The sequence below is a fragment of the Tympanuchus pallidicinctus genome, unplaced genomic scaffold (assembly GCF_026119805.1).
Source record: "Tympanuchus pallidicinctus isolate F22 unplaced genomic scaffold, pur_lepc_1.0 scaffold14, whole genome shotgun sequence".
NCBI classification, from domain to species: domain Eukaryota; kingdom Metazoa; phylum Chordata; class Aves; order Galliformes; family Phasianidae; genus Tympanuchus; species Tympanuchus pallidicinctus.
The window spans coordinates 15,795,561-15,822,229 of NW_026294659.1; the positions used below are offsets into that span (position 1 = coordinate 15,795,561).

A 26,669-nucleotide genomic window follows, 5' to 3' on the forward strand; every position below is an offset into this window, starting at 1 on the left:
AATTATGAAATTGCTACATCCTGCACTTGTGATGTGATTATAGAGAAAACAGCTTTCAGTGCAGTAATTTAAAAAAGAACTTTTCCCAAGTATGACTTTGCGTTACTGTGATTTATTTTTCCCTCTTTGCCAGAGGAAAAACATACCCTGGGAAGTTTTGTTACTGCGAGCTGATTTATCTTTAATGTGACTGGCAGTTTCTGATGGAGCCTTAAAGCAGACAGCTGATTCTTTCTTAGAGTTGGCATTGCAGTTTCTCTTGTAAATTCACAGGACTCTCATTTCTTAAGAGAATTTTTTTTCCCAACACATCTTCACACATAATTGTTTAATCCCTCCCACTTCTGTTTTCGCTGACTCCTATGGTTAGTGCTTTGCATTACATATTGTCTAATTTGAAGATTATGTAATTACTTTGGATTTAAATTTGCAAAAACTTTCTAACATTGAGGTTGCATAACGTAGAACTGGATATGCTTGTAAGCTTTCTTGTTCAGGTTTGAAATGTCAGCTGAAATTTTCTCTGTTGGCTATACAAACAGCCAAGGTATTGCTTTTCTGAGAGGCCATCAAAACTAAGTGACTTTCAGAAATGACCTTTGTGTAAAAATAGTGCTTATGAAACTGTAACTCCTAAAAGAGTATGTATTAATTGCACACAAACTGTTCTTATGAAGAATATTTGAATACATCGGGGTTTTTCTCCTCACACTAAAAGTTTGTGAAATAAAGCATTTATTCTCCAAGCTTTTTACAGAAGTAATCAAGAAATAATTCATCTGGAAAAGCGATAACCCTTAACTGTTCACATGGGAAAGATGTCTTCATTTCTGTAGTTATTTAAATGCTAAGTGTACAATAGCAGTCTTTCCTTTGACTAAGGCTTTATTGTTGCAGTGACTTAACGAAGTTCCTCAGAAATACCTTGGAGAGTGGCAGTCACAGCAGACTAAGAATAGTCCAGGGCAGTGCCCTGGAGGGAGCTGTGTGCCTTTCTTCCTTGGCCCGAGAAAAGACTTCATGGTTGTATTTTCCAGAAAAGTGCTCTGGGGAAACTATGAAAGCAGGTAAATAAGAAGTTTTAAAGCAGTATGGAAGCCTGAGAAATTACATTTATGTTCAGTGTCCCGTTGAAGTTTCAGTGTTGTTTAACCTCCAGAAGGAAATTGTTCCTATTTTGATAGAACTGTTTTACTTATATGTGAGGCAACATCAGTTTCTAAAACTGATAAAATACTTCTAATAAGTTCAAAGGGGAGCTTAATGGGAAGTCCAATGAAACCTGCCTGAAGCAAGGATTGTAAAGCTCGCATGGAAACGAAATTTGTAAGTCAAACTCAAGCAATGAGAAATGTGAGCAGCGCTACATCAGACTGTCTGGGAAAGGAAGAACTGGGTAATCGATTGTCATATTAAGCAGGAAGGAATGTCTGGTAAGAGAAACCAACCTGTTGCACAGCCACAGCAACCCACATATAAATGTGAAACATGATTACATGTAATTTCATTCTGACCAGAGCTTATCTGCATACTAAACAAACCTATGTTCCCTTAAATTTCTTAAGGAAAATGAGAGGAGGTGAGGGTCCTGAGAACTCCTTTGAAGGCTCATTTGTTTAAGTAGTACCATCCTGACTCAGTCTCGATCAGAGTAGCCAGAACTTTGCCCAGGTACTAAAAATAGCCCCACTGGTGCATGCTGTGTTGAACTGACACCAGAAGGGATTTTAGAAACCAGTATGGCAAGAAGTTTTGGGGAACTATTATTTTACAGTTCCTCTATGTAAACAAATTCTTGGTAATGTTTTGAGTTCCAAAAAAAGAACAGACTTACAATAGAGTCATAGGTATTCCTTACAAAAAAAAAAAAGAAATAGCCACCATCCTGTTTCCTAGTACATCTCTGACTGAAGTTCTAGTAAATGGGATTATACAGGAAATGAAGAGGGAAAACACATGTATAGTTTTCTTCATTTTATTTCTGACTAAGAATAAGCATTGCCTTGTGCCCCTCAATCATTCCCAGTTTCTTGAGACATAAGTCTTAGGATTTGGTAGAGAATTTTCCAGAGGTGCTCCTCGTATGGGCCCACAGAAATTTAACTTCAAGTACAACATAATTTTCATCTAAAAATTTAATGAGGCCAGTGTTTGTAATTCTATAAAGAAGCAAGAAGAATTATTGAGCAAACTTGAATTCCTTTTATATGATTTTTTTTGTAGATTTAGGGTTCAAATGGATATACTTGACTCTTATTTCTCCCCTCTCATGTATATACTGGTAGAGAATGATGTGTCCTGCTGTTAAACACAGTAGCCCTTGCTGGGCAAATGGAGTGGGCATTAGATCTGCCAACACCTCTGTTTGTCTTCAATGGTTTGGTGTTTTTTTTTTGCAGGAACTTAACAATATTTAGTGTCTGAGGTTGCCATGAAATCAGCTGTCAGCCTGTCCTCATATTTTTACCTTCAGTTGTATTAAATAGTTAAATTCTTATTTGTTGGTAGTTTCAGAGTCCTTCCCTGCCCCCATAATTTTGTTGGTGACATGTAAATAGTATAAACCCCTATTAAGAGGAGCTTACAGATAAGGACTTGATCCTCCTTTCGTTTGGAAAAGTGGCAGTGTTATGGCATTAACTTCAACTGGGAACAGAATCAAGACATAAAATAGCGATGTCAGGATCAGGACAGGCAAGAGAGGATAAAATGTACTGTTAAAGGATGTACTAAGTCTGTTTGTATGTTTAAGTAGAACTGCGTGTAAGCCGCAAGTAACATTTTGAGAAGAACAAGTGTGTGCATATTTATCATAGCAGTGATGCTGAGTATAGGAGTGCTTGAGTTAACAAAAACATGTTTTACAGAATGAACTTATTAAAAGAATGCTGTTTGCTTTTAAAGAGAGAGTCTCAAAGATCTACAGTTAGAAACTAGACAATGAAAATATACCACTTTACATCTTGTACAGACTTTGTGAAATGTTTTCCAGGAAAAAGGAGTACAGTATGTATGAATCACATATGGAAAACCCAGTGGAATGAATTAGTCAAATGAGTGACCGGTCCTCGCCTTCTGCTATCAGGAAATAGTGCGACTTTCCATGATTTTATAAAACCATGGAAATACATAAATAAGAAAAGTTACTGCAAGAATAGCAAGCAATTGCAATTGAGCTCTTTTACTTTCATGCAGCATTTCTAAAAAATGCTTATTTTGAAACAAGTTAGAAATGTAGTATCGAGTAAAAGGTATAGATAATTTTGGGAAATCTTCAAGTTTTCATGGTGTTCAGAGGATTTCTTTGCTTGCTTTCCTGAACTTTCCTCCTCTGCTCGCGTTTCTGAATTGACATAATTTAAGATAGGAGCCTGTTTTGTTCTCTTTCAAAACTGTTACTCATATTCTCTCCTTTGGCTCTCAGACTTTTACTTTCAGTGTAACTGCTGAGCAAATTCAGAGACTGTGCAGTTGAAACAATTCTAGAAAACAAAGGCTTACCCATCAGTACTCAATAAGTTTAATGTATGTATGCTGCAGTGCTGATTACTCTTTATTGTTCAGAGAACTGAATCGAAATATCCTCATATTTAGCAGGCTGGCCAAATGTTCCTTTGCTAAGTGGTAGCAAATATTTCTTTTCGTGTTATCAGTGTAATTATCAGCCAAGTTCTACAACGTGTTTCACCTGTGTGAAGGCATAGAGGTGCTTAAATTTTTATTTTTTGCTGTGACAAACATGATCAGAACAGGGCTTGTGAATACACCATTATAGTGCTAAAAGGGTATACCAGAAATGCCAGAAGAAGGACACATGGTGAGGAAGTGTGGCTTTCAAGCTTTTTTGCAGCAAATCCTACAGTAGTTCTTGTGACAGCACCAGCTGATTCCAAAGCTTGCTGGTGGGGGCTGTTGTGCTTGGAGTTATGACATCTTTGTGTAGACATGAAGCTGTGAGTGTTGATTACATGTGAAGTCTCAATTCTTGCTACTTTTTTCCAAAGATGATTGCATTTAATCTTTCTAATATGAAAGCTTTTAAATAAAAAATTGTTACAGTACAGGGTAACATTGCATTAACACTGAAAATGAAATCTTCCCTGTCTCTGTATATAGAACCAATCTTGAACCCATTACTTCCCTGCCCATTGGGAATCTTTTTCTCCCTGATTCTGATGCGCTTTCACTGGATAGTTAATTATTTCTGTCCCTTCTGTCCTTAGCATGTGCGCTTCTTGGCTGTAAGGAAGATCTATGCTAAATACACTTACCAGGTTGCAAATTAGGATGTAGTCCTTATAAATCATCTGAGGTAAGTGCCATCTTTAGCACTTTTAGTTCATTCTTTAAATTCTGTGCTGAAAATTCTCTGGAAGTTCATCAGAAAATGAACATTTTCCTAAGATAACTTTTTTTTTCCCCCTTGTTTCTTTTAAATAATAGTGTGTGGATTAAATAAGGTCCTAAAGCTTAGAAATTCCTTTATGCACTAAGCATGTTACACAGACTGCAAAACAATCATCCCTCTTTACTTTGCCATGTGTGTTCCTGACAGCCACCTTCTAAAGAATTCTGAATTCTCTCTTCTTTAGGTATGGTGTTATACACTGGTACTTGTTCTAGCTTGTCTGGAGGCTCACAAAACCTGACTGGCTGACTAATGCCAAACAGAATATCTTGCAATTGGGTTTTGCATGCCTTTTCCTTGATTGTCTTTCTGCTCTGTCCCTTCAGTATTTTCACACTATTTTTAATCACAAATTCTTTAAGTCTTTATCCCCATGTCTTGATTGCTAAGACACTCAAGAGAATTTTTTTTTTTTTTTTGTCTGATGACTTTGAAAAAAAAAAAAACTCTCCCTATCTCTTTAAGGTACATTTTTCTTCTGGATTTACCCATATGTTATCCATACGTGGAGGAGCTATGAATGGGGGTAAAGGGGAGGGAAGGGGCATGCATTGCTTATTGTGGACTTCAAAAGTTTCTTTTTTTAAAGGACTAAATAATGTCCCAAAGAGATTATTCAGAGATGGATATAGGGTTACAGGCCCTTATTGAATGTATACTGTTTTCTGCTTTCCAGGTGAGAAGGCTTTGTGGACTTGCTGGCATATTTTCTGGGTGTACAGCAGTCACAAATATTTCTTGCTCTTCTCTTTTCTAAAGAGACAGAATGTACTCCAGACTGGATTCTTCGTAACTCCAAAGTGCCAGATGGCTTTGACGTGTAGATGAGTGAGTTGAACTTCTAGTGCTGATCAGGAGAACTAGTGATAAGTGTGTCATGGTCATGCAGTTTCAGATTAACACATTCACTCAGTAAGCATCATTCCTTGAAAAAAGGAGGAGGAGTTGTTCTGTATTTTTCTGCAGGAAGATGTTCTCAGCCAAGTTATTCAAGACCACTTTGGTGTTGTTTCTGCATAGGTATTAGACCGTTTGAACAGCTGGTTTGTATAATCAACCCATGTATGCTGACAGTGCAATGCAGGTGTTATTTAGTCATTCTCATTTTGCTTCCTATTCTTTTAAAAATAATTTTCTCAATGGAACAAACTTAATTGAACAGAAGTTGTTGATCTCTTCTAGAGTCCCTGGAACTGTTCAAGGCCAGGTTGAATGGGGCCCTAGGCAGCCTGGTCTAGTGTTTGATTTAGAGGTTGGTGGCCCTACCTGTGGTGGGGGGGTTGGAGCTTCATGATCCCTTCCAACCCAAGCCATTCTGTGATTCTGTGAGTACTTGCACTACAGCAGATTCTAAGACCCTTTGTTCAGAAGTCCACTGTTCTGTTCATTCACTGCAATTTTGCGTATTTGGAATGCTGCTTCTCAGCACTCCAAAGTCATTTTTCCAAGTGGAATGATATTTTTAATATGAATGGAAAAATAGTTGCTAGTAAACATACTGTATGAAAAATGTCTATTTCCATCAGAATACCTGAATGAGGGCAAAATTGTGATCCATTTACTACGGGTTGTTTGGGTGAATTCATTGCGGGAGTAAAAATAGGTTACAAAGAGCTTTTAAATTTTGAATTATAGTTGCTATATTAAAAATATCTCTAAAACAGTGTAGTTGGTTACTCAAATATTCTCTTGTGGAATTTCCAAATTACCACTTTTATGTTACCAGTCAGTTAACAGGAATTTAATGTTTAATGCTTGGAAATGGAAGTGTAAGTCATGGATTTTTCCAAGGAAGGATTAAACACACTGTAGGTATTTTTCTGATGGCTGACTGGAAAACCGTCACACGTTTGATCTGTAAATAGCCCTTCTGTGATAGAGCACAGCTCTTTATATTCTGCTTGAACATAGTAGACTATGCAATGTAAGAATGAAAATTAGTGCATTTTAAGCTCTTTAAAAAAAAAAAAAAAATCTGTTCAATAAAAACCACTATTTTCCTCCTTGGCAATGCTTTTGGAATCTGTAAGTAAAAGAAATAATCAGAGAGTTATTTGAGCTTTTATTTTTTTATACATCAGTGGAGTAGTTGTAGAGTGGATAGGTTCTATGTGCAGACAAATGGCTGAGTTCAGCACTTGGCTTTGTAGAAACCTTACTGACGTCCACAGCTGATACACCACATAGGTTGTCAAAATCTTAGATGCCTTCTGCTGAAAGGACAGGCATCTTCAGGACGTAATCTGTAGTTTCAGTCTTCTTAATGGGATTACAAGATGTTTAAACTAATTTGAGCAGGTTTTCTTCTTTATTTTCCTTTTGAAACAATAGAAACAGATGCAAATAACCTCCTGTCAAGTTTTTTCCTTCCATTATGTTAAAAGTTACTGAGTTAAGATCAAGAAAAGCAGTAGGTTAACTGGCAGTTTCTGAAGCCAGTTTAGATTGCAATTCACATCTATTTGAAAGGTAAAACTTTTTAAGTAAAGGGAAAAGAAATAGTGGCAGCTTTAAATAATTATTGATGAAACAAAACTTTTTTTTTTTTTTTTTTTTTACAAGTTTTGGTATCTCTTGAGGAAAGACTGAGTAACTGTTCCAAACCAATAGCTTTTTATTCAAACAAAAGCACTTTATAAAGTAATGAGACCACAGGCAATCCAGTATGCTACTTCAACAAATGGCATCAAAGAATAATAATAGCTGTTGAAGATTTTCAGTCAGCTGTACTTTATCTGTGAGGGGGAGTACATATAATGACACTGGTGTATTATCTCTGGTTGTAAGACTATACCCAAATTCTCAAATGTCCACAAAAATAGTGCTAAGAAACACCACAGATTGAATAAAGGTAGCACCTTGCTGAGTAGCAGAATGGAATGGTGAACAAAATTCTGCTTGCAGCAATGGCCCAAGCTGCCTTTTTTTTCCTTTTTTTTCCTTTTTTTTTCCTTTTTTTCCTTTTTTTTCCTTTTTTTTTCCTTTTTTTTCCTTTTTTTTCCTTTTTTTCCTTTTTTTCCTTTTTTTTCCTTTTTTTCCTTTTTTTCCTTTTTTTCCTTTTTTTTCCTTTTTTTCCTTTTTTTCCTTTTTTTCCTTTTTTTCCTTTTTTTCCTTTTTTTCCTTTTTTTCCTTTTTTTCCTTTTTTTCCTTTTTTTCCTTTTTTCCTTTTTTTCCTTTTTTTCCTTTTTTTTCCTTTTTTTCCTTTTTTTCCTTTTTTTCCTTTTTTTCCTTTTTTTTTCTTTTTCTTTTTTCTTTTTTCTTTTCTTTTTTTTTTCTTTTTTTTTTCTTTTTCTTTTTCTTTTTTTTTTTTTTTTTAAATTTCCATTTATTTTGAGGAGTGTGTGTTTGTTTTGGAAGATTCTCCAGGCTGCAAAATTCCTAGTTGTTGGCTTGTTTTCACAATAATGTAGGTAGAATTGATGATAAAATGCTGTTGTTGAACCAGCATAGTGATTTGATTTGATTTGATTTCCCAAAGGTGATATTAGAAGTTTCATTGTGGCTCAAAAACTCCAGTTCTGTTTGAGTTGAGTCAGGTTGGATTGACTGGGTTTTCTTCCCCCTACCAGGTATTACTTGTTTTGAAATTTTCACTTTTCACTGTTGTAGGTTATGTTATGTTTTACTGTATTCTGAAATTGAAGAGTAAGGTTAATGATTCAAGTCATGGTGAAACAAAGATTAGCATGCTACTAGCAGCAAAGTCATCAGCAGAAATGATAGCTGGGTTCAGAGTTTTCTAGCATTAAATAACTTTGGAATTCAATCTAACCTGTTGATGGGAAATAGTGATCATGGAGATCATTGTTCATAGATTCAGAAGCCTTTGAAACACTATCTGGCTGTGCCAGAAACAATTTGAAAACTAGATTTTGCTTAGATTGCTCAAAAAAGTAGTTAGGCTAATTAAACTGTGGATCTTATGTGGATCGTTAATATGCAGTGATTCGTGCTTTGTTATCATGGAATGGTTTGGGTTGGAAGGGACCTTTAAGATCACCTCGTTCCAACCCCCTGCTATAGGCAGGCACACCTCCCACTAGACCAGGTTGCTCAAAGCTCCATCCAGCCTGGCCTTGAATGCTTATAGGGAAGGGGTATCTACAACCTCGCTAGGCTACTTGTTCCAGTGTCTCATGGTAACTTTTGATTTTAATGTTGAATAGGGAGAATAGATAAGTAGATGATGACACAAATAAGAATAACCGATCCACTTTTGCCTTTTTTTCCTTCTCAAAATTGTCTTTTATGATCATCTCTGTTTTATAGAACATACAGCGTGAGATAGAAGTATCTTAGAATCTTTGGTTTGTTTTAGAAAATATTCAGTTGATATGGTGTCATTATTGTCCTTGTTATCACAGAATCGGAGGGGTTAGAAGGGACCCTAGAGACCAAAGAGTCCAACCCCTTCTAAAGCAGGTTCCCTACAGCTGGTTGCACAGGAAAGTGTCCAGGTGGGTTTTGAATATTTCCAGAGAAGGAGACTCCACCACCTCTCTGGGCAGCCTGTTGCAGTGCTCTGTCACCCTCACAGTAAAATGTTTCCTTATGTTTAGATGGAACTTACTATGTTCTACTTTGTGCCTGCTGCCCTTGTGCTGTTGCTAGGCACCATCAAAGAGGACCTGCCTCCATCTGCTTGATTCCCATCCTCTAGATATTTGTAAGTGTTGATAAGATGCCTTCTCAGCCTTCTCTTCTCCATGCTGAATAGTCCCAGCACTCTCAGCCTTACCTCATAAGGGAGATTCTCTAGGCACTCATCATCTTTGAGGCCTTCCATTGGACTCTCCCTAGGAGATCCTTGTCTTTCTGTTCAAGATGGGGAGCCCAGAACTGGACACAGTATTCCAGAAATGGCCTCACCAGGACAGAGTACAGGGGAACTATCACCTCCCTCAATCTGCTGGCCATGCTCTTTTTAACGCACCCCGGGATATCGTTGGCCTTTTTGGCCACATGCGATGCACATGTGCATCATGTGATGGTCAGTGTGTGTTTCATAAAACTAGAGAGCCAGACTTTTTTTTTTTTTTTTTTTTTTCCTGAAGTGGTATTAAAAGGAATAAAGTGCTGATAGGAAGGTTTTATTCTGATGGATGTATTACACACGAAAAACAAAACAAAACAAAAAACCACAACTATTTAAAAGACAGCATTTGATATTTAAATCTGGATGATAACCTTGCTCAATTAACTCAGGATTTGTTTTTTTAAAAAAACTCCTATTTTACAAGATATATCTTACTATATTTGTAAGACTCATATAAAAACAGATTCCAACTTACTGGCTTGTTTTTTAAAAATCATAAATTGAATTCAGGTTCCCTGCTCTGCTGGCAGTTTTCTTTTATGTCGTGCATGCTTATTCCAACTCATGGATGGAAGGCAGCAGATTTGAAAGTGTGTACCTCCTAGCGAGACATCTGGATGAACTGCACAGGCTTCAGCTTGATAGGACTTGAATAAAATACTCTGAGCTGTGGGATTGAATTGTCATAGGGGAGATCCAGTTGCAGATCCAGTAACAGCCTACTTTGAGAAATATCTGGAGAACTTTGTTCCTTTATATTTCTGTCTATATACTTTCTTTCTCATAGGCTCTGACTTCTTGATTATCTTTACGCAAGAATTTCTGTTCCTCATCACTTCATTTTTCCAGTTGATTGATACAGTCCTACTTGCATCATTATATATATATATATATATATATATATGCTAAAGCTAGTGTTAAAGGTTCATTTTGTCAAAATTTGGTCTCTGTTAAGTTCTTAAGCCTGTTATTTTTTTAGATACCAGTGTACAAGCCCAGGACCAAGATTTCCTTAATTCCCCTCAGCTTGCTATACTGCATGGGCAACGTGCAGAGGCAACATTGCAGCACTCCAGCTGTGGTAACTGTTAGAGTATGTGTGACGTGCAAAGAATGCATGAATCCAACAGTAAGCATGTGCCCTGTCCCCTAGAGCTCTCCCCCTACTGAATCTAACTTATAAATAACTTTACAGCTGTTCCCTTTTTACAAAGCAAAGTGTTCATCTTCAGAAGGTGCCCCCTCACTCAAAATAATTAACTGAGAGGCTGTTTTTGTTTTAATAGGAGATTTGCGTAGCTTGTCTGTCTCCTACTTTTTTGAATTGTTTCATCTTGTAAATGCACCTATCTGTTAATTGCTGTCTAGAATATTTTTTTTTTCTCACGCCAGTACTCAAATAAATAACCTTGAGTCAGTCTGTTGGTGACTTTTCCCAGTTACAGTGGCAGGAAGAATATACTTCCTTTACTTCATGATTGCCCAGTGTTTAAGAGATAGCACTTTTTGATGGGGGAAGGGAGGGCATTTTTTTTTTTTTAATAGCTTCCTACTGCTGTAAATAGTTTACAGATACTTCTGTAGTATGCAAACTTGATTTACTAATACACTTTGCTTTAAAAGTCCTTGTTCTTTTTCAGCTGAAATTCTCCAAAGATCATCTATATTTATTTCCTTTTTCCTGCTTTTTTTAGTCTCTTCTCTGAGGAAAAGATTTATATAAATACCTATATTTATAGAAGCCCTCAAAAAGTTTAAGGAAAAATGGATGAGTTGCTTAAGGATTTCCTGCCCTTTCCAAACTTGGCTTCATCTAGTGTAACATGTGCACTGATTCCATGACTTAGATTGGATTGTCCCTCTTACTTTTTCTTCCCCTTTTCTACTTAAATATAAACAAATCAGCAGTCCAACATCTGACAGAATAATCCTATTGACATTTGTCTTGTTTAAAGATTCATTGTGGTTTTTAACTACAATGAATGAATTCTAATTTAATGATTTTTTTTTTCCTTGCATCTCCTGTTCTCCAAACATGAGCTGGATTGAACAGTCTTTTCCAGACATTTTCCATTCATTGTGAAGCAACAGCTTATCTTTATGAAGGTTGGCTCTGATAGTTTGAAACCAAACTTTGTTGTGTTGGGGTGGGGGGTATAGGGCTGCCCAACGTGGCCTTGAGTGCCTCCAGGGATGTGGCATCACAGCTTCTCTGAACAGCTATGCCAGTGACTCACTGCCCTCTGAGGAAAGAATTTCTTCAAACATAAGCTCTTCCCCCTTTTCCTATTACTATCAGACCATACAAAAGTTTGGTCCCCCTCCTGCTTATAAGTGCCCTTCAAGTACTGAGACTTAGCATCTTTAAAAATGGCCACTCAGTCTTCTGTTGCGTCTTCTATTTAGAAGAAGAAAAGCTTTTCCCAGAACAGCTAAGTCCAAAACATAGGGGACATTACACCCAGACAAGTGGCTTTTAGCCTTGTCTATATGCGATAAGTATCTATTCTGACATGCCAAATGTGGTACTGATGCTTGTGCTGAATTAGTGCTCTGTGACAAATATCAAGCATTATTTCTGAAAAGTTGCTTTTTCTGTCTGAAAATACTGTCCAGCACTTCAGAGTTCTGTAGCCATTAATACTTTTTTTTTTTTTTTAAGGCTTCCCCATATAGTGCTTGGCATAAACTGTAGTGAAGACAAATGGTTTTTTCCCTTCTGTACCGTACTATATGGCATGATATAGATGCCATAATAGATGCTTAAATTTTGAAGCAGCACAAATTTTTGTCTCGGCTTTTATGGCTGGAAATTGTGACTATAATACTTATTCACATATGAAATAGTGAATGGTCATGAGTTTGCTGTTCCACATTATAAACAAAGTTAATGAGAGGAGCTGATGATGAGTCTTAGCTCCATGCTTCATGCCTCTTTTTCCATTTTGTCACTGTGTGGGTGTTACCTTGATTTAATACACTTCACATAGCTCTGTGTAATTTGGAAAACCAGTCTGTGTACTTGTATTGCTCTACTCTCTGTGATTTCTTTTCAGCAAATACATTTGCCAATACTTTTTGCAGTTTATAATACTGATTATTTCAGGGTTTTTGTTTTGTTTTTGAGTATTTCTCTACTAATGTACTACTCAATGTATATATACTTGCCTGTAATACCTTTCTGATAATGTCACACATGAGTGGAACAATGAGTATGGCTTTGTGGAATAACTTCAGGTTTTTCTTAATCACAGAGCAGAAGAAACTGTCTGTAATTGGTTGTATGATAATTCTAACTCCCTCCTTTTCCCTGCTTTTCTTGCACGTTACCTCTGTTTCTGATCTGGATTTGCCTTGTACAGCTGTGTCAAGGACTGGGTTAGTGCCTGATTACGTAAGTAGGTGTGCTGCCATTTTAGTGTTCTGAATTAGACATCAAGGTTGTCAGTCTCCAGCATTCAGACTCAAGTAAGGTTTTTAGGGAGGATTATAGACAAATGTGATCGATCTGCCAGTTGTTTTTACTTGATAATAAATCCTGTTGGACCCTGCAAAAAGAAATCATGCAGTTTTCCTTTCAGTCTTCACGTGTGGAAAATTTTTTGTTTAGGGGGAAGTGGGGTTGGCAGATTTATATTTTTTTTCCTGTTAGTTTTGGATAACACAATGAGACTAAGAATGGTACAGACGTCTTAAGACAAGTGGATTAACTTACTACTCTCACTACTGGCTTTTTGGGTGGGCCAGCTGACACTGTGCTCATCTGTGCTCTTGCTCATCAAGTAATTTTCCAAACAAAACTGTAACAAAAGATCAAGTGAACAACACAAAAAGCTTTCCCAGAATAACAACCTAGTTCTCGAATCCTTAATCTTGAAAGGGCAGGAAATGGAGGTTTTCTGACAACGGAGAATGTTAGCATCTCCTGACTGCTCTGTTAGTTTGAGAGCATGCTTAGAGGGGGTTGGAAAAATGCGCTGTTGAGGACACATGCTCACTGGTAGTTTCAGTGGGTCAAATTTCTGGAGATCTCTCCTTTTTACCTGAATTTATGTTCAAGCCAAGCTTTAGATTGCTGCTAAGTTCTAGAAAGGAATGTTTATCAGCTTTTCACGTTCTGTTGCACAGAGTTATATGGCTTTCCTATTCCTTCATTGGCAGAACAGTATAGGCTAGGTCTCTTGAATAGCTTCTGACCCTAGACTCCTCTTGTATAGGAAGTTTGTTGTTTACTGTCTGCCCATCGTTCTCCTTTCCCAATTACTAGGAAGATGAAATCAGCACGTATGGTTATTCATCCTAAGTAACTTCAGGATGTTTATCCCTGCCCTAAATAAGGGTGAAGGCAAGATAATTAACATGAAGACAGGAATAGAAACTGTATGTTGATAGCAGCGGATCAGCAAGTGTATATATAGTGGGAGTTCAGGGACTCCAAAAGGAGCAACCGCCAAGGGTAATTGAAGAAATGTGCCAGTGATGAGGGAAGAGCGTGGTCTACATTCTGATGTATAGCCTGTAAGGTGGTTGTTTTCTTCACTTACAGAGCTACCAGTATATTTCTTTTCATTTTAATTTTTCTTTCTTGGATTGTTGGTTTTGATGTACATATCAGTGGCAACCAGTCATTTTTGTGACTTGCCTTTTTTCTATTTATTCTGTCTCATTTCCTCCTTTGTCATGCCTTACCTACTTCATTGCAAGTGCAGGTTAAATTATAGAACTAGTTATGACATTCAATCATTGTTTCTCCTTTCCCCCGGAAAACAAACCCAAAAACAAACTGTCAAATTTCTCTGCCTGGAATGTGCTATTAATGGAGCATCTGTCAGGAGCTATTGAGATTAAGGAATATTTCAGTGAGTTTGTCTTCTGCAGTTTTTAGAAACAGAGCTCAAATTTGAAGAATTAAGCTCCAGAATCTGTACCGTTCAATGCAGAGGTTAACTGTGAAGCCAGCTGTGCTGCCACTTCACCTGAATCTGACTCATTTCATTTCTCATCATTGAGTACAGTGGCATTCAGTTGCACCAGTATTGAATATTTCATTTGTTACTTGAATGAAGGCATATATCTTTAAGCAGGCGATCTTACCCTTGTTCTCTTTCCTGTATTATAGTCATGAGGTCAGTAGGGAATCTCAGAGAAGACAAAGTAGCAAGCTCTCTGAAGTTCAAGGAGGAAAAAAATACTACTCTGGAAGCATCAGAACCATAAATCCCCAAGCACTGATAGTCTTGCAGTGTTCTTGTTCCAGGTAATTTATTAATATGTGGGGTTAGCAAATGTTTAAGAACGTGAGCAACGCAGAAGAAAGATTGCAACACAGTCAGGCTTTTGTAATGGCTGTTTTGTAACTTTGACTCTTGGCTTGTAGTGGACACGCAACTTAGTGCTATAGTCCTGTTTTAAATTATGAGGTTAGATTTGATAAAATGGCTTTAGGAAGACTTGTAAAGTTGTTTTACTTGTGCCTTGTCTTCAGTAGCATGTAGTTGATCTTAGATGTAGCAATCTGCTTGTGGGTTTGTTTTTGTTGTGTTTTTTTTTTTAATTCTTCAAATGTAAATCTGGACTTACAAAGAGATGTATGTACCTAGAATCTACCTGTGGTACTTTAAGCTGAGTCCATGATAAGACTTCTAAAGAACTTTAACCACTGAACTGCTAGGAAGGTTTGACACCCTTTGCTATAAAGGTCTGCAGTGAGTTTCCCGGAGGTTTGCTTCTGTTGAGCAGCTTGAAAACTGCATCATATGTCAGTCCAGTGAGGCTCTTTAAAAGCAACATCCTTTCTACCCACCACCCACAAAATACACTCACCTAGATAGCCTCAGAGTATGTCAAGTGACTCTGATTCCTCATCAGGTTACATGGGGACCTTTATTTACTTATCAGTAGCGACAGCATTCACCTCAGGATGTGGAAAGCCTATTTTCAGTTTCCTTGTATGCCCAAATGATTCATGGCCATCTTTTCCAGTTGAGCTCCTGGACCACTGGTCTATGGAGTCATGCTCGGTGCTTCCACTTGCAGAGTCTTTAGGACACTGAATGACCTAATTCCAGGGCAAGGGCAGGATTCAAGAAATGCTCTGCGTGATTTTCTGCGTTACCTCAGGTAGCTCACATCTTGGTATGATGGCTTCTTATGAATCCTTACATATATGCATTTCTGAGTACAGGTGGTGATCTTGGGAACTCAAACCAGTTTTCACTGTACGTGTGCCACATCCAAATCTCAGAATGGTTGGGTTGCATGTTAGACTTTGCATCCCATCTTCTAGTGAGCTTCGGGGAAGAGTTGTTTATTCTTCCCCTCTTTCTGTCTGTCAGGCAGCCAGTACATTAGGAGCTCAGGATCCTTGTTATCTATTACTTCTAGGATTTGAGTTTAATCTCTCTGATGGCATCTATGTTAGTTGTTGCATTGTTCTTCCTGATGCCACTTTCTGGAGCTGAGCTTATTTTAAACTATGGGCTTCTAAGGAAGCCCACCACCTTTCACACTAAGGTAGTTTATATGCCAGTTTATATACAGTAGCAGATAATTTGACCTCTAAACAGGGGTTTTGGCCTATGGCACAGTAACAGTCTTTAGCTTCAAGCAAGTAAGTAAAGCTTGAGCATGTCAAGAAGGCTATTTGTGTGAATAATTATGCATTATTAAATATGTATGAAATAAGGTCTAAAATTGACAACTGCTTATTTTTTGCAAGTATTTTATGAAAATATATGATTCTGTGATAACCTCATTTTATAGTCAAATGAATTAAACGCATTTAAAATTGACTTTCTTATAAATTTTGACCTAAATCTATGTGGGAGGGTTCCAAACGGTTTGTAAAAGCTTAAATGTTTAAATGTCATTATAATTTTGAACTAATTCATTACATTTTATAAGTTGTTCTTGCTACTTCTTGTGAAACATTCTGAAGCCAGGGTGCAAATTGTTAAACCAGAAGATGTTCAGGAACTTCAGTTTCATAGCTCATCACTGCTGTGATGTAGCTCAGGTTGTCTTTTAAAACCCTGTCAGTAGATTTCTGATGAAGCTTTGGTTTTAAAAAAAATCAGCATCACTTTATGGGGCTCAGACTGAGTTTTTATTGAAGTGGGAATGGAAACTAATCCACCTAGTTGCAATGGAGAAAGCTTCAAAATGAATTCTCACTGTAAAGGGGAAAAAATATGTTCCCAAATGAACCCCTCCTAATCTCTGAGTTTCAGTCTGTGTGTTTTTTCCAAAATTTACTAAAAGCTACTGACCTGAGGGATTTGTTTTCCATTCCAAAGTCTTGAAATTTTCCTCCTGGCTAATTACAGCCTATTACTCTAGACTTTGGTCCTTCAGCAGTAACATTTTCCATCTTAAGATGGGTTGTCCCATTCCAATGAAGAGCATGTTGTCTGAGTGCTGAATGGAATTACTACCAGTGGAAACTATGCTGCAAGAGGCTTGATAAAGCAGCTGCTGTGCAAACCTCAGCTGCTTTTTCCATCCTCCCGAGCGCTGGTAATTAGCATAGGGAAGCTGACTAATGTGCTGACGTCACCTCTTTCCAGTAGAAGCTTACATTTTGTTCCTGACTGCCTCAAAGCATGCAGGACTTTGTTCAGGAATTCGCTGTCACATACAGGATGCTCTGAAACCTCTCCTTTTTTTTTTTCTTTTTTTTTTTTTTTTTTCCTTCAGAGGGGCTGGACTTGTTTCCCTTATAAACGCTGCCTGCAGAACCAACAGCTTCCTTAAAAGTAATTGGTTTCTGCTGAACAGCAAGGATCGCTTTAGCAAAGCACAAAATGCATTTTAGGAATTTTAACTACAGTTTTAGTTCTCTGATTGCCTGTGTAGCTGATAGCGATGTCTTCAATCAAGCAGAAACAAGGGTATGCTTTCTCTTTTGCTTTACTTATATAGACTACCACAATGCTAAAAGTCTGTAGGTCCTGTTTTGTAACAGGTTAGAATACAGCTTACCTTGAAAGCTTTTGGGTTCTTTTACTTAACAAGAAAATGTCACATTGGTGCTCTGGTATGCTTTGATACGAATGAATCTTGCTCTGGAAATTATTAGATCTTAAGCTGTGTGGTTTTGAAAAAGATCAGAAGTTGAACTCCAGACATTTCTTGTCTGAACAGTGTATTCTTCACTTTCATGTGCTTGCAGCAATGCTTGGATTACAATCTTGGTAGTAAAGTTCTTGTAACTTACAGTGCATTCCACACTTTCTCATGTGTTCTTTTTTGTTTGGCACTGTATCTCTCAATAATGTTAGAATTGTTAAGTACTTCTCTTGGATCTGTATTTCACTGGTTAGAATGAATATAATGTAATACAGTCCTGATACAGAGAATTGTTGACTGCTAAGATACCTCAAGGACAAAAATAACATTTTGTTCAATGTCCTACTGCTGGTATGATATTTATGACCTATAGAATCCCCACACTTTAAGAAACAAGATTTTGCACAACTCTTGCTGGTTCTCTCTGAGTTTGAATATTGAATGTGTTGAAGTTGTTTCTTTTTAACTTGTTTTTTTTCTTTTTTTTTTTCTAAGTAACACATGAGTAAGGCTTTAGAAATGCAGAGCTAGTTTTCATGGTTCCTTCTAGCTGTCTTTCCAGTACAGGAAGCTAATTCATAGAGGCTGTCTCTACAAAGGATCTTGTAATCAGATCTCATTTTGAGGGATCTTAAATATGGCTCAACAAGAAGTAGGACAGCTCTAGTTTTAATATATCTTTGGAATATGGTGTTTATGTATGTATGTGATGAGTTTGTGGAACAGAACTCTTTGGAAAGGAAAATGAAATTTTTGAAGTAATCGCTGCCCTCTTATGTAATCTGTTGCTTTTCCTACTAATTCAAAATAAAAACAGAAAAAGAAAGGGGAAAAAGAAAAGAAAAAAAAAAAAGGTAGTGCAGTTCTATATATTTGCATATTTTAGCTTCATGTTCAACTTTCAGCAAGCTTTTATGAAGAGAAAATACCAGAAATACCAGCATGCTCAATCCATCTCCACCACTGTAACTGATTGTGTCCTAATGTGAGCCACAAACACTTCGCAAGAGTATGCCAGCTTCAAAATGTTCAACGCTTCTTCCTCCTTTGACTTGGCATCCTCAAATAAATAAATTCTTTATCTAAAAAGTAAAAATAATCTAAGTCACATTTGCACAGGTGCCCTAGGAGCACAGGCATCCAGTGCAACAAGGACATGACCAACTGTTGGTCATCTTTAGCTTTTTCATGCAGTTAGGATAGCAACATCCTGTCAGCTGCAGTTCTGTAAAGGCATGAGATTTTGGTTTGACTCCTGTACTTAGAACGCAGTCAAAACTCAGAATGTGTCAGAGGACCTTCAGAAGCTCTGTGGTTATTGCTTAGGTCTTTTTAGGAGATGTAGTTAGGAGCTTCTTTAGAATTGAGCTCCAGAAATAGAAGAGGCTATTAAATCTGTATTCAGTAATAATATATTTTCTTAACGTTCATTTTCCTAAATGAAAGCAACAGCTGTTTTAAAAGGCGATGTTCGTGACCTTTATTATGTGTGCTGAGTCACTGAAGAAAATTACATTTAGTGTGCAAATAGGATTTTTTCCTTTTTTTCTGTTAAAAGTCTTGTACTGCTTTCCTTGAGAATTGCACACTTAGACAAAGATGTGCTTAGCAGACTCTTTTCCAGGCCTTTCAATATTAATTTCGTAAGGCAAGCATTTCTTTTCAACACCTTAACAATACTACTGTTTCTATTATACTGCTAAATAAGACACTGATAATAAGCTATTTTTAAATAAGAAATGGAAAAGCTAGTACAGAAAGTGATAGGTTAGAAAAATTAATAATAAGTAGATAATAAGAAAAAGAAACCTAAGCTATAACAATGATATTAATCTTCAAGAGCGCTGGTGTGTTCCTTCTAGCAATTACAGTTTATGTCTGTGTTTCTTCAGAGAAGTGCACGGTGTTGCATGTTGACTCTTCTTGGTCCTTTCGTTTCAGGCCAAATTTGAATCGCTGTTTAGAACATATGACAGAGATATCACCTTTCAGTATTTTAAGAGCTTCAAAAGAGTACGAATAAATTTCAGTAACCCTTTGTCTGCGGCAGATGCCAGAGTCCAGCTGCACAAGACAGAGTTCCTTGGAAAGGAAATAAAACTGTATTTTGCTCAGGTATGTCTTTTTGTGATTATCATTGCAGTGTACTAAAGCATAGCTAAATAGTGATAAGCTTCCACAGGTTTCCAGTACATGTTAATGAACACTTAATTTTTGGTTTGATTAGGTTGTTCCCAAGCTATATGTAGCATACTTTGCACTTATGTCTCTTTGTTGGTTTGATACCCTTGGGGAAATAGAGTAGATGATAGTAATCAACATAGTCAAAGATAGAACTCCACTGGGTGGGGGAAGCCGAGTGTATTTGGCAGCAGTACACACACAGTAAGATGCTCAAATAGTTTGTAAGGGAATCTGAAGAGTAGAAGCACATGTTGAGGACTCCTACCTGTTGATCTGGCTCTCACTACTGCAGATTGTTTGTACTTCTACATTGCCTTCAATGCAGCTCTAGGACTAGCTAGCATCTACTGCTTAAGATGTGGTAATCTGGGTGCTTTTTGGTAGCTGCTATGTATTTTCCTCCGTACATTTAATGGGAAAATTAACCTGTGTGTGTCTGTTTCAGATGTCCCTAGGGACAATCCTGAAGGAGCCAGTTTATTTATATACCTTCTAGAATTCTCACCACTCTCCCTTGTGGTAATAAGTTTCAACGCCATTTGCCTTTAAAGCCCATATCCAGCTTCCTCCTACCTCAGTATTTTAAGGGCAAATACTTTCTGGTGAAAGTTTTGTAAAACTTCATAATGAGAAGATGCAGATGTGCACACTTCATTGCATGTTCCATCAGAGTAAATGGATGTGATGACTTGTCTGTACTTTGTATACTGGGTCTTTCATATAGCTCTCTTCAATACTATTGTTACGTGCTGCCACCTTGAGTGCCTGTTACAGCATAACATCTAACCCAAACCTTAAAATTCCTCATTAATAATGAATTCATTGATGACAGTAGAATAGCTCTGGTCTTTTATCGCTTTTTTTTTCAGACTTTACACATTGGAAGCTCACATTTGGCACCACCAAATCCAGACAAACAGTTCTTGATTTCACCTCCTGCCTCTCCACCTGTTGGTTGGAAGCAAGTAGAAGATGCTACCCCTGTGATTAACTATGACCTTTTATATGCTATTTCCAAGTTAGGGCCAGGTAAGAAGCGTTAGAAGCACAGATATGTGCGTTTTGAAATGAATGTCTAGATTTTTTTCTGAATGAATTACTGCGTAGCAATTACATTGGTAATATCTGAAAAAGGAAGATATGAACTTCTTACACACACTGTAACTCCACAGGATCATTTGAAGGGCCTGGGCCTCAACAATATGGTGTTTTGAGATTTACAAACAGCAGGAATGTCGCTTCAGCAATATATTAGCTTGTTCATCAAGCAAGAATCAAGAAGCGACTTCCTAAACATAGAGGAAGCTGGGTAGTGGCACACCTTCTGCAGGGATAGGACAGTAAAACAGTTAACAGTTGTATAGATCTGCGTTTGAATTACCTTTGTTTGCATTCTGAGATAGTTTCTCTCCTACACATACTGCTGTCTGAATATTATGGTAGTTTGTGGCACTAATTTTCTTCTGGATTTAAGAGGAAGAAGTTTCCGCCGCTCCCAACTCCTCGGTATTTTCATCTGCTGCAGTTCATTTATTTATTGGAAGCTTTAAGGTTGCTTTCCCCTGGAAAAAAAAAATGCTTCCTTTCTACCTTTCCCTGTCCAAATCAGAGGAGATGTTAAAATTAACATTGTTTACTACCATTTATTTCTAGTGCTGTCTCATTAGTTGCTTTTTATTTCAACCATGTAGGATGTTAATACATCCATTTATTAAAAATACATAGCATCACAGATAGGTACCCACATTTTAAACCAAGTAGTCATGAGTTATATATAACATTCTGCTAAACTAAATCATTTTGAGAGTGGTTCAGGGATTAATATGATCACATTCCTTTATGTCCATTTATATCTCAGTTAAAACAAGCTACTGAATGAGAGTTGGTAGAAATTTTATTTCCAAAAACATACAAATCTGATTTGACCTGTTCACAACTGTCCTCTTGGGTTTAGGAGAGGGAGCAATTGGCTATAGTTAGTTTGTATTGTATCTTTGATACTGCTATAGTTTATAGTATCACTTTACTGCAATATTCTTTATATGTTTGCCTGCTTAGGGAGCACACCTTATTACATCAGTAGGAAGGAGAGGAAGAGGAGGGGAAAGAACTTGTAGCTCCTCATGCACCAACCTTGCAGTCGTAGCTCGTTTGTGTAGTAGCTTGACTGCATGCAGGTGAAATCTGCAGTTCCTAATGAAAGTAATTTGACTCAGACCACAAGGGAATTTTTCTGAACTCTGAAAGTTCATACCCTTGCAGTCTGTGGAGAGACAGATATCTATGTTTATACTGGGGTAAAAACTGGGATGGATTATTTGCCGTTCTTTAATAAGTACCATATTTTAAATAGTAAATGAATTATAGTGGCAAGAATGTTTTATAGGAGAAATATCACAGTTAGAAGTAAGGGTATAAAATACTTCCAAAAATCATTTGGTTATGCAGAAGCATATACACAAAGCGTGTGAGCCTTTGTTATTTGTTATATGGTGATTTGAAACCATCCATCAAGAGTAGTTCTGACATCCTAAATTTTATTCTCACGAAATCTGTTTTTGAAACAGAAATCCCATAAGACAGCGCTCATGGGAATAAAAGTTGTTTTTGATGAAGCACTTGGAATAAATAAATAGCACTACAGCTTGCTGATCTTATTAACGTTCAGAGATTGCTTGCAGCTTGCTGCTTTCCTTTTAAGTTTTGGCAATACCAGGAAGAAATATATATGTCTTAAATATTTAAAAGTTTGCTAATCTATTAAAAAAAAAATACTGGTTGTTTTTTCCCCTGCAAGTTATGTTATTAAGATGCATTACAGTAAGCTCACTGGCAGATCTGTGATCCCTTTCTCCCATGAGGTTTTTCACATATATTGTGAATGTTGAGCCTTTTAAGGCTCTACCTCTTCTTCTCTGTGGAATTGCTCTTCTTGCCACTTCCCCCTCCTGCAGTCCTCCAGAAGACAGAGCAGAGACCACTTTAGAGCCTTGGCACGCCACAGCCTGCAGCTTATATTAGTTCTCTCAAACAACTGATCACTAAAATAGTCTTAAAATTGTATTCCCCACTTGAGAGGTTATGAGCCTAAAGTAACAAGAAAAAAAATGAATAAGGGGAGCTGATGAGGGAAATGGAGGAAAGAAATAGTTTGCTCTTTCTCTCTGTTTAGATGCAATTATTTATCTTGTAGCAAAAACAGATTTCAAATCAGCAGTCAACCAAACTCATATCATAGCACATCTACACGGTGGTTGTATTGTATCTCAGTGTTTCACCTCATATGATGCCTGCTGTCTAGCTCTTGCTTCACAGAATGCCAGAACAGTATCAGAGCATCTCTGTGAGAGGTGGGCAGAAGTGCATTCAGCCTCATTAAGTGTAAAAGCTTTTGGGAGTAAGGAGGATTCTGTGGTTTTGTCAGCACTGAGAAAAGCTGTCTGCATGATACAGTGGATGCTTTGTGTGCTTTACAGTAAAAACAAACAACAAAAAAGCACAATACAAAACAGTAAACACTCCAATTAATCTCAGGACAGCTCATATAGAACACTTTCTTGAAAGCCTGTACAGAGATATTTTCTTATAGTTACTCTTTTTATACATATATATATATAACATATATGCACTCTCTTTTTAAGAGAGCAGCTGAGTGCTGTTGCTTTGAAAACAGACCTTAAACACTTCTGGGAGGTAAATATGGCAGTTAGTAATACACTTGTCTGCACCATCGAATGTTCTGTGGCATCAGGCTTTTTGTTATCAATGTTTTACTTACACAGATAACATTTAAAGAATGAGTCCTTTTTGTTTTTTAGCATGTCTTTCATAGCTGTCTATAAAATTTCTTGACTAGTTTTGTTAATTTTCTAACTTCCAGGAGATAAGTATGAGCTACATGCTGCCACTGATACTACCCCTAGTGTTGTTGTCCACGTATGTGAGAGTGACCAGGAAAACGATGTGGAAGAAGAAATAAAGAAACCCAAACCAAAAATTATTCAAACAAGAAGACCGGATTATACTCCTTCCCATTTAAGCTGAACTGCTACAGGTTTTCAAGGGTTGCAAGTAGGCATATGAAAGGAAAACATTTACTGTGGAAACAGCAGGTCACAGCTTTGGTGGCAACAGCAGCAGTTGTAGTAGGAGAAATTCCAAAGTAAGTTTGCTCTGAAAAAAATAAAGGAAATTTCATCCTTATTGTTAATGCTGCAGGTTGAAAGATACCATGAGTGTGTTCCCAGATCTCTGGGAACGAAGGATAGGCAGAAAATGACATTTTGAGACCTAATAAGACAAACTTTGGGTTCTTTCTGGGGGGGGTACTGTAGGCTTTTCTGTTATAAAGCAGTGGGGGAAGATTTCTTTGTTCTGTCTCACATAAATCCTCAAACTAGTAGGCTAGTCGTTGTGTGGTGTACATAGCGATAACAGAGGTGGTTTTAAAGGTAAAATATTTGGAATTGTAAATCTTTTTCATATAATAGATTTTGTGCATGTGTATTCTTGGTCTTCTAAAGTAACTTTGCATTATTTTCTATAGTTTCTCACATGCTTTTGGAGATCTGGGAAATTGTTTAAAGTATTTATTATCTCAGCATCCTGAACTTACTACTAGATGTGTACATACATATATATTTATATTTGTTTATATGGGCACTCATATTTCAGCAGGCATACAGTTTGTTTGGCACCCTCCTTTGGTGCTATGTAACTTGTGCTTTTAAAATTTGACTCTTTTAACTGCCTATGTAGGATTTTGTCAGGCAAAGCTGTAGAAAAAAAAATGTGCAATAGGAAAGTGGTTTAAATAACTTGTTTTAAAATTATTTAAGTTAAAATAATTTATATCTTGGATAACTTTTCTTCAGTGACTTTAACTTTCTCACTTGGATTAAAGAAAAGTATTCTGAAATGTATAAACAAAGCTAATGTTGTGTGTTCACAGCAATGTACATTTTCAGTGAGAACAATGGTAATGGAGAGAATGAGAGCATTATCCAGTAAGCAAATCTGCATTGTTGAAATAGATTTAACAGGGATTGAAAAATTGCACACAGTGTGTAGAACAGCAAAGAGAGATGGAGTGCCTTTTCTTCATTCATTCCTGATGTTAACTGTTCTACAAGCTGCACACTTGTATCTTTTTCTACTGGCTTTGTATGTCCATAAGTATATACTTTCTTAGCCTTGCTTCTGAGCTGGTATTTAGAAATGCTTAACGCCAAGTAATGATGCATACTTAAGTATTGGGTACACATGGGAAAAGCTTTAGGGTTTTTTTAAAATATATTAGTGTGTAAAAACACTAGGTCATGACATGCAGGTTTGGCAAAAGATGGCAGGAGTGTATTTTCTTATTTGTTTTTTTAAAATGGAAATCTTCACTTTGATGTATTTATTTTTTTTTTTTTTTTAAGAGATAGTAACTGCTATCTGTGGGAAAATATCACTGACCATTTTTAGAAAGGGGATGTTTGGAGCTTTTCAAAATGTTTCTAGAAATCCAAGCTGTTTGGTTCCGCGTTGATTCACTTTTGCCGCACTTGGTCTGAGGATGACTTTCATAGCTGGACTTAAAGAAATCAATTCAGTGCCATTTGAAGCAAACATGGACTTAAATGTCCAGGCTCACATCTTGTTTTTTAAATAAAATACTAGTGAAGCAAGTTGTGTAACAAAGCCATTCCAAGCTGTGGTGCGGTGTGTAAGTGGTTTGTTGAAGGCCTGTCATTACACTAAGCAAAACAGAGACTGATATCCTGTGACCAAAGAGAACAGGAATCTTTTAAAGGTCATTTACTTACGATCTTTGTTCTGTTTGTTTCAGTTTACAGGGCATACCAAACACTGACAGTTGGTGTCTATCTTGAACCTAATTAAGTGGCACTCTCTCCAAGTTAAGGTGCTTAAGGTTATTTGCCTTATTAATGAGTAACAATCAGCTAAATACATCTACTGCTTCTTAACACCCCAAAATAAATAAAATGGAGAGAAATCCTGTTAGTTTGCCACAACTGTCTTCAAGCCTTTCCAAGATTTTTTCCATGTTTCTCAAATTGCTACTGGACTTTAGTGTTTTACTTCATGCAACTTGAAATTGTTGAAATATGTCTGTTTGGTCCTTTTTCTGTCTGTTCATGATTACCAGTCAAAGCATTAGTTTTGCATTAATTTTACATTAGCAACTTAGTTTCTGTTCTGCTTCCTGGCAATCCAAAGAAAGCAGTGCTAATACTCAATTAAAAATAAAGAATGTTAAAGAATTACCAATGTGATCTTCCCAGACTATTACCCTAATATCTGCCTAATGAAGGTGGACACTGGAAACCATGGATGGGAGACTTGGGATGGCTGCAGTGTATTCTTCTGATTGTAATTGTAAGCAAAGATGGTGAGACAGTAATCTGCCTGTCTTTTCTGATTGTGTATCTTGGCGTGTGTCACCTTCTGTTATTATTACTACAATATATTGTTTGCCCTGTTTTTTTTCTTAAAAAAAACCTGGTTAAATGAGTGCTTAATTAATTGCATTGGTATTTTATACAATTGTATAGTATGGGGCATATTTAAATTAAAATATTTTATTGTCTTCTTGTAATGTTGTGGTATTTGTACATGTAACTATTCAAAGATTTTGCGCCACAATCTGAACTTTAGGCCTCTTAAACATTGCTGGTTTGAGTAAGTAACAATTGATAAGAATATCGTTCCAGGTCACATCATTAGCACTAAATAAATTTATGCATAGAGAAAGACTTCCCAACCTTCTGCTTAAGTGACTTACATGATCTTAATGCAAGTATGAGAATCTACTAATAAATGAAATAGTCCAAAATATTTCAGTTAAAAACTGATGGTTCTGTGTCAGGAGTTGATGTGCTTCTTAATAACAGTATCAACACTTTACCATTCTGTTACACCTTTACTAGTTTTCTTCTACAGCATGAATAATTCTATTTTTAAAGCTCTCGGAATATGAAAACGTCAGCATTTCTATGGCTTTATCCAGTAATCCAGTGTGCTGAGTTGCAAAGCACATGCAAAAATGCTTTGAAAGTTTTACTCCTTAGGATGGAAGAAATCCTCTCATGGCAGAAAGGATTTATTGATATTAATGCTCATCATTCTTCTCAGTACTTACGACTGAGAAGAATTGATATCTGTAATAAATTGCCCCATAAACAGAAG

The 26,669-nt window shown here is 36.9% G+C and overlaps 1 protein-coding gene across 2 annotated transcripts in view; it reads left to right on the forward strand.

Moving 5' to 3' along the window:
- The window catches only part of RCAN1 (regulator of calcineurin 1), a 41,407-nt gene extending 15,328 nt beyond the window's left edge, over positions 1-26,079 (forward strand). The window contains exons 1-4 of one of the 2 annotated variants that reach the window (XM_052674040.1): positions 16,787-17,113; positions 19,233-19,406; positions 20,345-20,504; positions 23,356-26,079. In XM_052674040.1, the coding sequence (XP_052530000.1) occupies positions 17,027-17,113; positions 19,233-19,406; positions 20,345-20,504; positions 23,356-23,519 (585 nt within the window). In that variant the 5' untranslated portion in view covers positions 16,787-17,026 and the 3' untranslated portion in view covers positions 23,520-26,079. Of the gene's footprint in view, positions 1-16,786; positions 17,114-19,232; positions 19,407-20,344; positions 20,505-23,355 lie in introns of those variants that run through there. The other variant, XM_052674038.1, reaches the window with a different exon arrangement.
- The last annotated feature ends 590 nt before the right edge of the window (positions 26,080-26,669 follow it).